Source organism: Aotus nancymaae, unplaced genomic scaffold, assembly GCF_030222135.1.
Source record: "Aotus nancymaae isolate 86718 unplaced genomic scaffold, 86718_ANA_hifiasm-v0.15.2.pri h1tg000058l, whole genome shotgun sequence".
NCBI lineage: Eukaryota > Metazoa > Chordata > Mammalia > Primates > Aotidae > Aotus > Aotus nancymaae.
Genome location: NW_026988472.1, coordinates 11,623,901 through 11,639,880, shown reverse-complemented (window position 1 = coordinate 11,639,880; position 15,980 = coordinate 11,623,901). Strand labels below are relative to the sequence as shown.

The 15,980-nt window shown below is 48.9% G+C and overlaps 1 protein-coding gene across 1 annotated transcript; it reads left to right on the top strand.

Annotated features, from left to right (window-relative positions):
• The first annotated feature begins 1,737 nt into the window (after positions 1-1,737).
• Positions 1,738-15,769, top strand: USP11 (ubiquitin specific peptidase 11). The gene is made up of 21 exons (XM_012477388.3): positions 1,738-1,977; positions 7,362-7,471; positions 7,647-7,777; positions 8,084-8,201; positions 8,597-8,742; positions 8,884-8,945; positions 9,065-9,167; positions 9,561-9,734; positions 9,825-9,983; positions 10,368-10,592; positions 10,730-10,813; positions 10,918-11,012; positions 11,653-11,859; positions 12,752-12,804; positions 13,006-13,248; positions 13,342-13,412; positions 13,692-13,804; positions 14,516-14,665; positions 14,747-14,862; positions 15,052-15,140; positions 15,234-15,769. The coding sequence occupies exons 1-21, from the start codon at positions 1,808-1,810 to the stop codon at positions 15,369-15,371; spliced, it is 2,757 nt and encodes a 918-aa protein (XP_012332811.2). The 5' UTR covers positions 1,738-1,807; the 3' UTR covers positions 15,372-15,769.
• The last annotated feature ends 211 nt before the right edge of the window (positions 15,770-15,980 follow it).

Genomic DNA, 15,980 nt, shown 5'->3' with positions numbered 1-15,980 from the left:
AGATTGAAAAGCAAGCAGGGAAAAAACACCTTCCCTGTCTTTTCTTTTAACGGCTGGAACTTTCACATGCTCCTCAGCAGACTTCCCATGCCACTTCTTGGCTAGAATGAGAGGACATGGCCACTTCTGGCAGCAAGGGAGGATGGGAAAATGAGGGCTTTGCAAAGGGGGACAAGATTGCCAGGCTGGATTTAAAAGGACTAGAATTCACCCAACTGCTCTGGCAAGTGGTAGGGTCACTGGTGTGGGCAGAGGTTAGCCTCTGGAAGATGAAAAAAAAAGGTCTAGGGCTGGGGAAGGCGGTCTCTTGGATTTCCCTGGCTGCCCAGATAAATGGGGAGGGGGAGTCTGCAGGGGGACAATGGGGAGAATCAGAGAATCTGACAGGATTCAGCTAGGCTTAAAGAGCAGCTGTCTGCCATGTGTCTGACCCAACTCAAATGCCACTTTCTTTTGGGACCCTTAAGTGAAAGGGCTGCTCCCTTTCCTCACCCAGAGCTTACACAACTGGGTTGTGACCCCTCATCTATCCCAGGTCTGGGCTGGGGGCTGGAATCACAGTAATAAAGACACAATCCCTGCCCCACAAAGGTTAACTGAAAATAGGTAAATTATGAGATTGTAGCGGGGGGAAGGGAGGTTTGAAATTAAAGTCATCACCAACAGGGCTCGCAGCCCTGACAGATAAGAGGCATAGCCTAGTGCAGTGGTTCTCAACCAGAGACATTTTTTCCCCCAAGGACATTTGGTAATGTCTGGAGACACTTGGTTGTCCTGAGGGGTACTACTTGCTATCTGGTGGGTAGAAGCCAGGGATGCTGCTACACATCTTGCAATGCCCACAACAAAGAAATGACAGTAGTGCTGAGGTTGAGAGATCCTGGCCTAGTGCAAGGGTTCTCAAACTTTGGGTCTCGGGATTCCTTTATGTTCTTAAAAGTTGAAGAGATTCAAAACAGTTTTTTTCAGGAAGCCTCCGGATAATTCCACTGTACACCCGTGAGAGAATGAGAGTGAAAAAGTATTGTGAAAATAGTTTTCACTTTGTGAACCCCCAAGAGGATTTTTGGACCGGTAGACAGCCTGGAACCACACGGTTGGATAATGTGTGTGCTGGCCTGGTGTTTAAGGTCACAGCTTTGGAACCAGATTTCTCAAGTTTGAACTGCCGCTCCACCATTTACTAGCAGAGTCCAGTCCCGTTGTCGTCTATGGGTGACAAGGACAGTACCTGCTGCCTGAGGCTACTATTTTAGTCCAATGAAGCACTTAAACTGGGCGGACTGTTAGTTATGATTGCTGTGACTCCAACAAACATAGGGCCTGGGGCTGACTTGCCTTCAACACCTTGTCTAGTGAATAAATCTAGTTCCGGAAAAGGGAAACAATGGCCCGCAGGCCTAGGCGGCTCTCTGGAGGTGGAAACCTCTTTTACATTGGGTTTTGATGGTTACGTAGTACAATGAAAGGCATTCTGATCAGGCTAACAAAAACGCTCCTCCCAGGGTAACGGTCCTCGCCCACCTCGGGAACCTCAGCCTTCACTTTTCATGCCACCTGTGCCCTAACTCTACATGGCGTTAGAGCCCCACAAGGCACTTTTCTCTTTCTTGGTTCCCACTGAAGATTTTACCCCACCTAGCCCTTCGATGTGTCTGAGCGCGGGGCCATTTCCAATATGGCAGTAGCCCCGCGACTGTTTGGGGGGCTCTGCTTCCGTTTCCGGGACTAGAATCCGGAAGTGGCTGTTGAGGGGCGTCTTCCAATCTCGCACAGCTGCGTTGGCTGTAGAAGAGAACGAACGGCGATGGAGACGGTCGCAGCGAATCCAGCTGCTGCGGCGGCGCCGGCTGAAGTGGCAGGGGCTGAGGATAGAGAGCCAAAGCGTGAGGAACTGCCAGGCTTGGACAACCAGTGGCGCCAGATAGAAAACAGCGAGAGTGGACGAGAACGTCCTCTGCGGGCCGGCGAAAGCTGGTGAGGCTGGGCTACGGTGGAGCCTCGGCAGAGGGGACGGTGGGGGCATTGACAACCGCTGGGAACTCGGCGGCCCAGGGCCATGGGATAGCTGCTGCGTGGGGCGGGGGCGGGGTAGTGGCCGGCGGGACAGCGGGCTAAAGGGGCGGGGAAGCACCTTTGAATGAATCGCAACGTCTAGAGAAGGGGCGGGGCCTGTGTGGTGCAGTCTGACGCCTGAGAACAAAATGGGGTTTGTTGTGATGAGACCTGTTTCGGCCCTGGAGGAGGCCGGGCCTGCGTAGGGAAACTAGGAACGGAACCTGGGAAGAAGGTGGGTTCTGCGCCATAAGGCGGGGGCGCGGCCTGCGCTGCGAAACACAGCTTGTGGGGGCGGGGAGCGGTCTCGGATTGCTCCGGAGATGCTGGGAACGAGGCGAGCTTTGTGACGTCAGCAGAAGAGCGGCGCAGAGCCCAACGGTCTGAGGGAGGGAGCGGGGACCTGCGTGGGGGAGGAGCCTGGAGCCTGGGAACGAGGTTGCGCTGGGAACGTGAGCCGAGGGGCGTGGTCTGAGGCCGAGGGACGACTGTGGAGGGGAGGTGGTACTTATGAGGTAGAAAATGGCGCCTGCGAGTAAGCAAAGTTTGTGAGGCGAGAGGTTTTTGATTCCGGCAGAAGCCTTCCCGAGTCGAGAGAACGTGCAGGTGATTAGCACGGGAGAGGCTTTCCATTTTTAACTGGTTTTCTGTCTTGGTACTGTTCTTTTAGAATCAGGAAAAAGCTGTTTTTTTTAAAAAAAATCAATGAGAATTTTTATAAATCGGCTTGTTTTACTGATTTCTTGCTAAACAGTGCTTCTTGAAATTTTTTGCTTCTGGGTTCATTTTGTTTCTCACCGAGTTGCGTCTCGTTTTTTAATTGTGAGATACGTAAGATCTAAAAAGATTATATAAAACGTTTTCGCATCCCAGATTGACGGACACCATATTAAAATAAACAGCCTATACTCTTCAAAAATGTCAGGGTCGTGAAAGACAAAGGCTGAACAACTGTTCCAGATTGAAGGAATTAATGCGATTTAACGAATAATGATAACTAAATGCAACATGTGATCCTGGATTGGATCTTGGAACAGAAAAAAATATATATTTTAAAAATCAATTTTTTCTCGTAAGATTATTTTGGTCTCTTACTGTAAAAGGCAATGGAAAAATCGGTGACATTTTATTAAAGTGGGTAGATTAAATATTAGTACTACTAATTTCTTAATTGTGATCATTGTGGTTATGAAAAAGAATATCCTTGTTTATAGGAAATACTGAAAAATTTAGGAGTAAGAATGCATCCTGTAAGCAGTTTATTCTCAAATGCCTGAAAATTCGCGTATGTAAATTTATGTATGGCAAGGGGAAAGGGGAAATTTGGGAGATGTTGGTCAAAGGATACATTTCAGTTAGACAAGAAGAATAAGTTCAGATCTGTTGTACAACTATAGTTAATAAATGCATTGTATACTTGAAAATTGCTGAGAGAAGATTTTACACATTCTGCCTCCTGAAAAATTGATAAGTATGTGACGTAATGATATGTTAATTACCTTGACTTAGTCATTCCACAATGTATACATAAGTCAAAACGTCATGCTGTACGCCATAAATATATACAATTTTTGTCCATTTTAAAATAAAAATACCAAAAAAATGCATATGATAAAACAACGATTGAGCAAATGGGTAAGATACTAGATTTGGAGAATCTGGATGAAGGGCATATGGGGATTCTCTGTATTATTTTTGTCATTTTTCTCAGTCTATTTCAAAGTTTAAAAATTAAAGAATAATAAAAACGTGTGAATTCACCATCCAGGTTAAGATTCAGAACACTGTCTTAAGAAATCCTTCTATGCCCCTCCCAGATGGAAATTCCCCTCCCTGCTCCATGGGAAACTGTTATCCTGAATTTTGAGTTAACAGTGTCTTCCTTTTCTTTAATGTTTTACCACAACTGTATGCATCCCTAAGTAGTATTTATTGTCTAAGCTTTCACTTTATACATATGTGGAATATATATATGAAATCATACTGGATGCATACTGTGAGCCCCTCTCTTCCTGTCGGGTGGTACATGGTATCCACTTGACATCATTGGTGATGTTAACCTTGATCACTTGGTTATGGTAGTGTTGGCCAGGTTTCTCAACTGTAAAGGTACCATTTTCCTCTTTACATACGCAGTAATTCTCTTTAAAACGTATATCATGTCCAGCCATTCCTCAAAACATTCTAACAGCTTCCCATCTCTTGCAGCGTAGATGCTAAAATCCTTACAATGAATTGCAAGGCTTTATGAAGCCGGTCCCCTGCTTGCATTCTGATTTCTTCCCAGATCTCTCTGATTACGCACTCCCTCCCTGTCTCCATCCAGGGTGGCCATATTGGACTCTTGCAAACACATTTACTAACCTTAGGGCTTTTTCGAGTGAGGTTTACTTTCTACAGAGTTCTTTAATAACCACACCAGTGAAATGTGTATCCCTGTTACTGGGGAGATGAGTTGAGATTTTCCAAATTGGGAATACAAACCCAAGCCATGTTTTTCTGTCATTACGTCATACCTTTCCAGCAAGAAAAAGCCTCATTTCATCTTAAGAATAAACAAAATAACCAGAACGTTTTATAATCCATTTGAAGATGTTCAGAAGGGCCTTGAGGCTTTGGTCCTTGCCTCTTCCTACCTTTGTAGCCTTGTGATTGAATACCTAGCTGTAAATATAATAATTTGGGTGTTATTGGTACAGACCATGACACCTTTGTTGTGACTGCCACCTGGCCTGACAGAGATGATGAGACGTCCTGATTTCAGAGATGTTAAACAATGATTTTTTAAAAGTGTCTTTGACTTGAAGCGATATGGTAATAATATTCTGTGAAAAATTGTGTAAAACATCAGTTCTCTATGAAGTCTATAGAAATTCAGCCAGTAGCCAGGTCTGGAAGTTTTGTTTACCATTATACAGAGTGATTTTAATGTTAATTGTTGTTCAAAATCTGCTCTTAAAAAGAAGTTGAACAATGCCTACCTTTGCATTGGAAGGTACTGTTAACTACAGCTTTACTGAACAAATTAACTTCATAGACTGGCTATGGAGGCAAGTAAAGCCATAAAAGGTGGATGGTGGTGTGTGTGGTGCAGGGTTGGGTCTGTGGCGTGAGCCACCGGGACAGAAGGGTTTGTTTCCCTGGTATGAGTGATATGGCAGGGTCTGTGGGGGTCAGTGCAGCAAAAAACAAACCAAACCAACAAAAAACCCACATAAATGTTTGTCTATCCAGGTGACTTGTGACTATTCCAAGATTTGTCTGTCCCTCCATCCTCCCAGCTCTCTGATCCTTTCATGGACAAAGGAACATTGACATTTTAAGGAATCACATTAATGAGGTTAAATTGAGAGAATCACTTGAGCCCGGGAGGCAGAGGTCACAGTAAGCTGAGATCGCGCCACTGCACTCCAGCCTAGGTGACAAAGTGAGACTGTGCCTCAAAAAATGATAATAATAGGTTAAATTGCTGGAAAACCAACCAATATAATGTTATGTATATTTCATCAAATTTGGTTGTCTTCTAAAAAGCATTTATTTGAGGCTGCTAAATATTTGGGATAGCCTTTTATGTGTCAGAAATGCCATAGCAGAACAGTTGTGTGTGTGTGTTTAGGCAGGAGGAGGTTTGTGTCTGTGAGCTTTTATGTCCAAGCCCTGGGATCAGAACAATGACAGCTAAAATTCGTTTAGCACTTATTATATGTCAAGTATTTTCCAAACCTCAGGATTTCTCACAAAGGCAGATTTCAATATAGTTCTAAATGGTTATCCTTGTAGTACATATAAGTTTCACCTTTAAAAAAGAACTAGTTGAACCATACGCTGAAAAATGGTTGTTGATGGCAAGTTTATTTTTTGTTTTTTTTTTTAAGACAGGGTTTCACTGTGTTGGCCAGGGTGGTCTTGATCTCTTGACCTCGTGATCCGCCCGCCTTGGCCTCCCAAAGTGCTGGGATTACAGGCATGAGCCACCACGCCCGGCCGCAAGTTTTATGTTATGTGTTTTTATCACAATTTTAAGAGAACCATAAGCTCAGAAATTTATTATAAAGCCAAAATAAATTCTAAATTAAAAAATGATGAGCAATAGCAATATGCAGTTCTTTTTTTTTTTTTTTGAGACAGAGTCTCGCTCTTTCGCACAGGCTGGAGTGCAGTGGTGCAATGTTGGCTCACTGTAACCTCTGCCTCCAGGGTTCAAGTGATTCTCATGCCTCAGCCTCCCGAGTAGCTGGGATTACAGGCACGTGCCACCATGCTTGGCCAATTTTTTGTATTTTTAGTAGAGACGGTTTCACCATGTTGGCCAGGCTGGTCTTGAACTCCTGACCTCAGGTGATCCACCTGCCTCAACCTCCCAAAGTTCTGGGATTACAGGCATGAGCCACTGTGCCCGGCCTTTGTTTTTTTGTTTGTTTGTTTGTTTTTGTTTTTTCGATATGCAGTTTTTGAAGGGAAACCTTAAAATTCTTTTCAGCATTTTAAATTATTTGCGGTTTCTAAGCAGATTTTCACAATTTATCAAATCCAGTTCTTAGTTGAAGAATTATGACTCCACTGATATATCCTTTAGAAACAAACACGTAATGAATGGCTAAATTCTTATAAAATTAGCTGCAGATGGCAGATATCTTGAGCCTAACTTAACTGTGTTATCCCGCAGACTAATTTAAATGAATTATCTTTTATTCTATAGTAAACCTCATGTTTCCTAGCACTATCAGTGTGGGTTTTTTGTTGGTTTGTTTGCCATTGTTGAGCACATTTTCTGTTTTTTTTTTTTTTTTTTTTTTTTTTTTGAGACGGAGTTTCGCTCTTGTTACCCAGGCTGGAGCGCAATGGCGCGATCTCGGCTCACCGCAATCTCCGCCTCCTGGGTTCAGGCAATTCTCCTGCCTCAGCCTCCTGAGTAGCTGGGATTACAGGCACGCGCCACCGTGCCCAGCTAATTTTTTGTATTAGTAGAGACGGGGTTTCACCATGTTGACCAGGATGGTCTCGATCTCTTGACCTCGTGATCCACCCGCCTCGGCCTCCCAAAGTGCTGGGATTACAGGCTTGAGCCACCGCGCCCGGCCACATTTTCTGTTTTTAATCAGATTTCTTTTCTAATACTAAGAAGTAATAACATACAAATCTGAGTTTTGCTGATTAAATATTGCTTCTAATTTATTTTTATATGATGCTGAAACTTTTCATCTTGATTATAATGTGTTGATACTTTTAGTCTAATGGGCATGGGAAATTGCGTAGCTAACCCTCAGCTACCCATGTAACACCCTTGTTACCTGTCTGGGCCCCAGGTTCCTTGTGGAGAAGCACTGGTATAAACAGTGGGAGGCGTACGTGCAGGGAGGGGACCAGGACTCCAGCACCTTCCCTGGCTGCATCAACAATGCCACACTCTTTGAAGGTACCAGGCCTCTGTCTCCCTCTCACCCTAGCCCTGGAGTTCTTGTCCCTTCTGCCCCTGCAGATGATCATAAGCCCATTCTGTGTGCTAGGTCACTGGTGGGTGGCATGGCCAGAGTTATTCATCAGTTTCCTTTGCTGATTGTTCCTCTGCCACCCCCATCCCCGCCCCACAGATGAGATAAACTGGCGCCTCAAGGAGGGACTAGTGGAAGGTGAGGATTATGTGTTGCTCCCAGCAGCTGCTTGGCATTACCTGGTCAGCTGGTATGGCCTAGAGGATGGCCAGCCACCCATTGAACGCAAGGTATAGTGGATGGGGCGGGTGCATGGTGGGAGTTCAAGAAAGCCTTGTAGGCCCAGCATGGGTCCAGATCCATGTATGCTGGGTAGATACACATATGTCTGCCCTCTTCCCCCTCATAGCTCATCATACAGGTATATCTGTGTGTGTTTGCTGTGTGTGTTCCCCTGTGTAGCTCCCTTTACAGACCACTGTATATGTGTGTTTGTATGCTATGTGTGTAAGCCAGTGTATACTTCTCTCATCTCAGAGGTCATAGCGCCGTTTCTGTGTGGTTACACCTGTGACTGCATCCCTGTACCCTTACAGGTCATAGAGCTGTCCAACATCCGGAAGGTCGAGGTGTACCCAGTAGAACTGCTGCTTGTCCGGCACAATGATTTGCGTACATCTCACGCTGTTCAGTTCAGCAATACCGATTCTGTTGGTGAGTCTGAGGGTGACGGAATGGGTTGGCGTTCCTAGCTACTGGTCCCAACTCAGTGACTTGAGGATGCATACGGTTAAGCTGTAGCTGACTGAGAAGGCACTGGGCAGACTTTGGAGGACCCAGAAGGCATTGGCTAAGTTGGGTGGAGGCACTGAGGGGGTCTAGTAGAGCCCTGAGTATGTGAGCTACATTCCAGTGGCTTACATGGTGTGGCAGAGGGTATTTGCTGGAGGTCTCAAGTCTGGAGTGTGGGCCAGTCATTTGGAGATTGATCGAGGACACAAGTATTGGCCAAGCATGTGAGGTCCATGGGGATGAGTCAGGTATGCTCAGATGAATCAATGATTTTGGGTCTCATGAAGATCTTGAATGTGCTCCATCACCCTGCACAGGCCTGGTATTGCGCACAGCTCGAGAGCGGTTTCTGGTGGAGCCCCAGGAAGACACTCGGCTTTGGGCCAAGAACTCAGAAGGCTCTTTGGATCGCTTGTACGACACACACCTCACGGTTTTCGATTCAGCCCTTGAGACTGGGCAGGTAAGGGTGGGAAGGGCTTTTCTGTTCAGGTGGACTGGCAGATAGACTCACCTGGCAGTACTCAGGTGGGGGGAAATGAAGACTAGGTACCCATAAGGCCCTCCAGTAATACCTTTGCTTCTTACTCTTTCTCCAACCCAGTTGATCATCATGGAGACCCGCAAGAAAGATGGCACTTGGCCCAGCGCACAGCTGCATGTCATGTGAGCCCTTGGGGTTTCTGGTCCAGAGCAAGGGGTTCCACAGTAGGCAAAATGAGCCCAAGAGCACATTGCACCCTCAAGCAGCAGGCCCTCAGCTGACAGTTTCTCATCCAACCCAGGAACAAGAAAATCTTGGAAGAAGACGAGGACTTCAGGGGCCAGCCAGGCATCTGTGGCCTCACCAATCTGGGCAACACGTGCTTCATGAACTCGGCCCTGCAGGTTGGGCCATTAGAGTTGTGTCTGGCACAGCCACGGGGTTGGGCTTCTAGAGCTGAGGACTAGGGACAGAGCTGGGGTCCCCAGGGGATTACAGGGCAAGGGGTCAGGCTGGAAGTTAAGGCCCCACAAGTCAGAGGTGACACGCCCACATTCATTCCTGATCTATCAGCCTCTTCTCCCAACTTGCCCTCGTTTTCCCTCTTCTCTCCCCTGCTCCCACGTTCTTCCTTCTTGTGAAATCCTAATGCCTTCTCTCCTGCTCCTATCTCTCCTCCCTTCCCCTTCTCTTCCCCATTTTCCTCTCTCTTCCCCCCGGCGTCTTTTTCTGTATCGTCACTTTGGCCACCGTCTGTCTCCCTTCTGCCTCATTCACTTGGCCCCTGGCCCCTGCAGTGCCTCAGCAACGTGCCACAGCTCACGGAGTACTTCCTCAGCAACTGCTACCTGGAGGAGCTCAACTTCCGCAACCCACTGGGCATGAAGGGTGAGATCGCAGAAGCTTATGCAGACCTGGTGAAGCAGGCGTGGTCTGGCCACCATCGCTCCATCGTGCCACATGTGTTCAAGGTGTGACTCAACCCTGGGCACCACCAACCCCCTACTTCTCTTGGTTCTCCTAACTCCCTCTCACTCTGATGACCCTGCCCATCTTTTTAGAACAAGGTCGGCCATTTTGCTTCCCAGTTTCTGGGCTACCAGCAGCATGACTCTCAGGAGCTGCTGTCCTTCCTCCTGGACGGGCTGCATGAGGACCTTAATCGGGTGAAGAAGAAGGAGTATGTGGAGCTGTGCGATGCTGCCGGGCGGCCTGATCAGGTAGGCTGCCCCCGGCATTCTCAGTCCCATTAACACCACTAAGACTTCTGCCTCAGGGATTTGCTGGCCTCCCTTGGATACCTAACATGCCACCATTTTCTGTTAAGTTTCTCTACCCTGACCTCAACTCCAGCCTCACTCCTAACCTTAGCTCCAATACCGTATCAGCCCCCACACTCAACCCAGAGTGAACCCCAGCCCCGTATCCTGCTCTAAATGACCCTCAGTCTTGACAGTGAACATAGTCTCCGTATATCCCTAGCTGGAGCTCTACCTCTGGACTTTAGCAGTGGCCTTCCCCTTAACCCCATTTGAATCTACCCCAAGTCATCGTTTCCTCCTACCCTGGGTAAGCCCCACCATCCACCATGACTCTGTCAACAGGAGGTGGCACAGGAGGCCTGGCAGAACCACAAACGGCGGAATGATTCTGTGATCGTGGACACTTTCCATGGCCTCTTCAAGTCCACGCTGGTGTGCCCTGATTGTGGCAACGTATCTGTGACCTTCGACCCCTTCTGCTACCTCAGTGTTCCACTGCCTATCAGCCACAAGAGGGTCTTGGAGGTCTTCTTTATCCCCATGGATCCTCGCCGCAAGCCTGAGCAGGTATAGGGCAGTGGGGGCCTGGGGACATGATGAGGGACACAGAGTCAGAGTTTGATTAGCTGCCATAAGCTCAAGGCTTCCTGCATTAACTTACCACAAGCCCTTTTGGTCTTTTGTGGATATTGTTTCTCCCTCAGCACCGGCTCGTGGTCCCCAAGAAAGGCAAGATCTCGGACCTTTGTGTGGCTCTGTCCAAACACACGGGTATCTCGCCAGAGAGGGTGAGACTGCAGACAGAGGCTGGATGGAATTCTGGGGCAAGGAGGTGGAAGGGCCTGGGGAGACCTTGCTGACTGACGGCCCCCTCTCTGTATCCCATTCCCAGATGATGGTGGCTGATGTCTTCAGTCACCGCTTCTATAAGCTCTACCAGCTGGAGGAGCCTCTGAGCAGCATCTTGGACCGAGATGATATCTTTGTGTGAGTGTGGATGATGGGGAGACGGCAGTTCCTCAGGAACTTGGTCTACTTCCTTTTGTATGGTCCTGCCTTAACCACCTTCTCTCCTCCCTTCTCTGCCTTGTTCACTGGGCACCTGCGCTGTGCAGAGCTTCAGCCACTTGCCTTGGCAGGAGGCTTGAGGTTGCCAATGGGGTGGAGCAACAGAGCCTTATACAGGGTGTCTTTGGATATTTTCTTCCTCATTAAAGCAGGGAGGCTACTGTTTCTTATTTCTCTCGGTCAGTACTTAGGAGGCTGCTCCTTGGACCAGATGCTGAGCTGAGCTCCTTCCTTTAGTGTGGGCCTCACATGGTGAAATCCTGTTTCTATTAAAAATACAAAAATTAGCCGGGTGTGGTGGCATGCGCCTGTAATCCCAGCTACTTGGGAGGCTGAGACAGGAGAATTGCTTGAACCCGAGAGGCAGGGTTTGCAGTGAGCCGAGATCACGCCACTGCATTCCAGCCTGGGTGACAGAGCGAAACTCCATTTCAAAAAATTAAAAAAAAAAAAAAAAAAAAAAATACCTTCAGGATGAGTGGGTGGGGCAGCCAGGGCAGAGTTAGGGAGTCTCGGAGGGGGGCCCTGATCAGGTATGCCTGCCATCCACTCTCCACAGCTATGAGGTGTCAGGTCGGATTGAGGCTATCGAGGGCTCGAGAGAGGACATCGTGGTTCCTGTCTACCTGCGGGAGCGCACCCCTGCCCGTGACTACAACAACTCTTACTATGGCCTGATGCTTTTCGGGCACCCCCTCTTGGTGTCAGTGCCCCGGGACCGGTTTACCTGGGAGGGCTTGTATAACGTCCTGATGTATCGGCTTTCGTAAGTGTCCTCTTCCCAGGGGCGGCGGGGGTGGTGGGGTCTGAACTCCAACTTGGGTGTTTAGCTGCTTATTCGACACCTCCCCTGCAACAAGCAAAAGACAGTCCAAATTTAACGTGGCCATAGAAGAACTTGTAGGGTTTTTCTTTCTCTGGACCTCTAGCCTTGCTACTGCCTCTCTTGGGTGCTGGTGATACAGAGGTGAACAAGATGCACAAAACACAGACAGAGTCATCTTGTCTTCAGTTGTCTCTCCTGAGAGAGTCTCGGTTTTTTGTCTTTTTGCTGACAAATTTTCATTGTGCCTAAAATCCAGAATCTTTACCATGGTACACAAAGCATTGTGTTACCAGGATTCTCCCCCCTCATCTTGCACTCAAAAGTCACTTCTTAGAGCCCTTCCCTGATGGGAAGTTACAGCCAGGCCAGCATGTGTCTATCTAGCAGCAGCTTATTAGACTAAAAGTCCAAACTCCATATTTTTTTTTTTTTTTTTTTGGAGACAGGAGTCTTGATGTGGAGTGTGATTAACCTGGAAGATGCAGTGATGTGATTTTGGCTCTCTGCAACCTCCATCTCCCGGGTTCAAGCAGTTCTCCTACTTCCGCCTCCCAAATAGCTATGCTTACAGGCGCCCACCACCACTTGCGGCTAATCACACTCCACACCTCTTGACAGGCACCCAAATTCCTTCATTCTCAGACCACTGCTGACAGTGTTGGCCTCTTCATACATTAACGCATCAACCCCTCATCACTCTCACACCTCAGATTCAGAATGGTTTATGTTTGGGTCTACCAGTCGTTTCCCATTATCATCTAAGTAAAATCCCGGGCCCTAACCCCACTGTCTTTGTACCCATGTCTTGGGAGTCTCCTCTGCTCTGTCGCAGACGCTACGTGACCAAACCCAGCTCAGATGATGAAGACGATGGGGATGAGAAAGGTGAGGGAGAGGTGGGAGACAGGGTCGACAAGGATGAGGGTCTGTACAAGTCGTGCCATGGCCTGAGTGGGGGTGAGGGGCTGATAGTCAGTGGGCGGGGGGTCTGGGAGAGGTCTGAACCACACAGGGTTCGTCTAGGTGTGATTGCAGCTTAGCACTTGAGGCTCACACCTTCCCATCTCTGACATCCTCCTGTCCTAGAAGATGATGAGGAAGATAAAGATGACGTCCCCGGGCCCTCAACTGGGGGCAGCCTCCGAGAGCCTGAGCCAGAGCAGCCTGGGCCCAGCTCTGGAGTCACCAACAGGTGCCCATTCCTTCTGGACAACTGCCTTGGCACATCTCAGTGGCCCCCAAGGCGACGGCGCAAGCAGCTGTTCACCCTGCAGACGGTGAACTCCAATGGGACCAGCGACCGCACAACCTCCCCTGAAGAAGTCCATGGTATCTCCTTTGGCTGTTAGCCAGGGCTGGGGACACCGGAGGGGAGATTTCCTGGCAGCAGCATCCATGACCACCTCTTCCCTCACCCCCTAGCCCAGCCTTATATTGCTATCGACTGGGAGCCAGAGATGAAGAAGCGTTACTATGACGAGGCAGAGGCTGAGGTAAACAAGATCCCAGGGATGGGGGGCACTTTCAGCTCTTGCCCCTCAACAATTTGTACGTCCCCCCCACAATTGCTCCAGCCAGGAACAGAGCCAAGAGCTCCAGCTCAAGCCTGGCCTTGGGGCCTGAACACCTACTGAGGGCTCCAGGGCCTGAGGTTCCTAGCTTCAAAGTTGGTGCTCTGACCCACTTGGCATGTGTCTCCCACCCCTGGGCCCCCACTCCCCTCTACCCATCCTCACACCCGGCCGCCTGGCCATCTGCTCACCCAACCTTAGGGCTACGTGAAGCATGACTGCGTCGGGTACGTGATGAAGAAGGCTCCCGTGCGGCTGCAGGAGTGCATTGAGCTCTTCACCACTGTGGAGACCCTGGAGAAGGAAAACCCCTGGTGAGGGGCCAGAGCAGGGCCTGTGGTGGTGTCATTGGGTGGCACTACTATATTGGGTGGCAGCTTGTCCGAGGAGCAGAAATGGAACAGAAATACAAAATAGTACCAAAGGGTTAAACAGGCAATCAATAAATACCTGGTGAATGAATGAGTGACTAAAATATGAAGAGAGGAAACTAGAGGGATAGAGGTGGGTTCTGAAATAAAACTAGTATCTCATGGAGCAGAAACCAAACAAAAACAAAAAATAGCGTGAATGCATATACAAAAGATAATCAGTAAGCACTTGACAAGTGAAAGGATTTTAACAGGAACAGAGCAAAGTAGAATACTAGATGAGCTAATAGAGCAGTGTCTCTGAGTGAGACGTGGCACGTGAGAGTCAGGTGGTACAAAGGGCACACAGTAGGTGCTCAGAAAAAGTCTGTTTCAGCTGGGTGCAATGGCCCACACCTGTAATCCCAGCACTTTGGGAGGCCGAGGCAGGTCGATGGCGAAACCCCATCTCTACTAAAAATACGAAAATTAGCCGGGCATGGTGCATGCCTTTAATCCCAGCTACTCAGGAGGCTGAGGCAGGAGAATCGCTTGAAACCAGAGGCAGAGGCTGCAGTGAGCCGGGATTGTGCCACTGCACTCCAGCCTGGGCACCGAGAGTCTCTGTCTCAAAAAGAAAAAAAGTTTGTTTACTGACTCAGGCTCTGTCTGTAGGTACTGCCCCTCCTGCAAGCAGCACCAGCTGGCCACCAAGAAGCTGGATCTGTGGATGCTGCCAGAGATCCTCATCATCCACCTGAAACGCTTTTCCTACACCAAGTTCTCCCGAGAGAAGCTGGACACCCTTGTGGAGTTTCCTATCCGGTCAGGGCCAGGGAGAGGATGACTGGGGGAAGGCAGGGAAAGGAGTGGGTGTGCCAGTATTAACCCTCTTCGCTTCCACAGGGACCTGGACTTCTCCGAGTTTGTCATCAAGCCGCAGAATGAGTCGAATCCGGAGTTATACAAATATGACCTCATTGCGGTTTCCAACCATTATGGGGGCATGCGTGATGGACACTGTATGTGCCAGGCTGTGGGCGGGGCCTGTTCTAGGGGTTCTGGGCTGGGGTTGGTCAGTACTTTCCCACTGGGTGACTAGGGATGTGAGCCAGTGGTGAGGTTATCGTGGTGGGAGGCGTGTCAGAGTGAATCTGATCACTTCTGAGAGGCAGGAAGGGTGGGTAAGGATAACTGTCCCTCCCTTTCAGACACAACATTCGCCTGCAACAAGGACAGTGGCCAGTGGCACTACTTTGATGACAACAGCGTCTCGCCTGTGAATGAGAATCAGATTGAGGTGTGACTTCCATCCTCTCTCCTCCCCATCTTCCCTTCTGACTCCACCTCCCCACCCCCATAATCCACACTGACTCCTGTCCTCTCCCCACAGTCCAAGGCAGCCTATGTCCTCTTCTACCAACGCCAGGACGTGGCGCGGCGCCTGCTGTCCCCAGATGGCTCATCTGGCGCCCCAGCCTCCCCTGCCTGCAGCTCCCCACCCAGCTCTGAGTTTATGGATGTTAATTGAGAGCCCTAGCTGGGTCCTGCCACAGAAAACAAAGCCTTTTCTGCAATCTCGCTTCTCGTGTCCGTCCCTCTTCTCTTACTCGTGTTAGGTGCCCCCGCCAGGCATTGCAGGCTTAGTCGTGGCTACTGTTTTCCTGTGCTGCTGCATCCCTCTCTCCCGGGAAAGAACAGGTCCTGTTTCCTCCTGGCAGTGCGCGCCCCGCCTGTGTTTGCCCTTCCAGCAGTGACCCTCCCTCCTAGTCTTTATTTATGGTTGTGCCCTTCCTTCTCCTCAGCCCAGAGTGTTCTGCGTGGGTGGTGATGGGGGTTCACCTGAACACAGAGTGTATTTTCTTATTGAGTCCCTGTACCTTCTGCCGTGTGTGTGTATATATAAAGTGCCAGTCTGCTCCCCGCTCAGCAGTGTGTTTTTTTTTTTCTCCCTGGACCTAACTAAGCACCAGTTTTGTACCTGTGTCCTGTGTGCTTATCAAAGGCCAGATGTGTGATGGGTGCAGCTCTGAGTACTTAATGAGCTCCAGCTGTGGGCCAGGTGCTGCTGTCGTGCTTTGAAAGCACCCTCTGTGTGTCAGGCATGATTCCAAGCATCGATGATGTGCCCAGTTTTTTC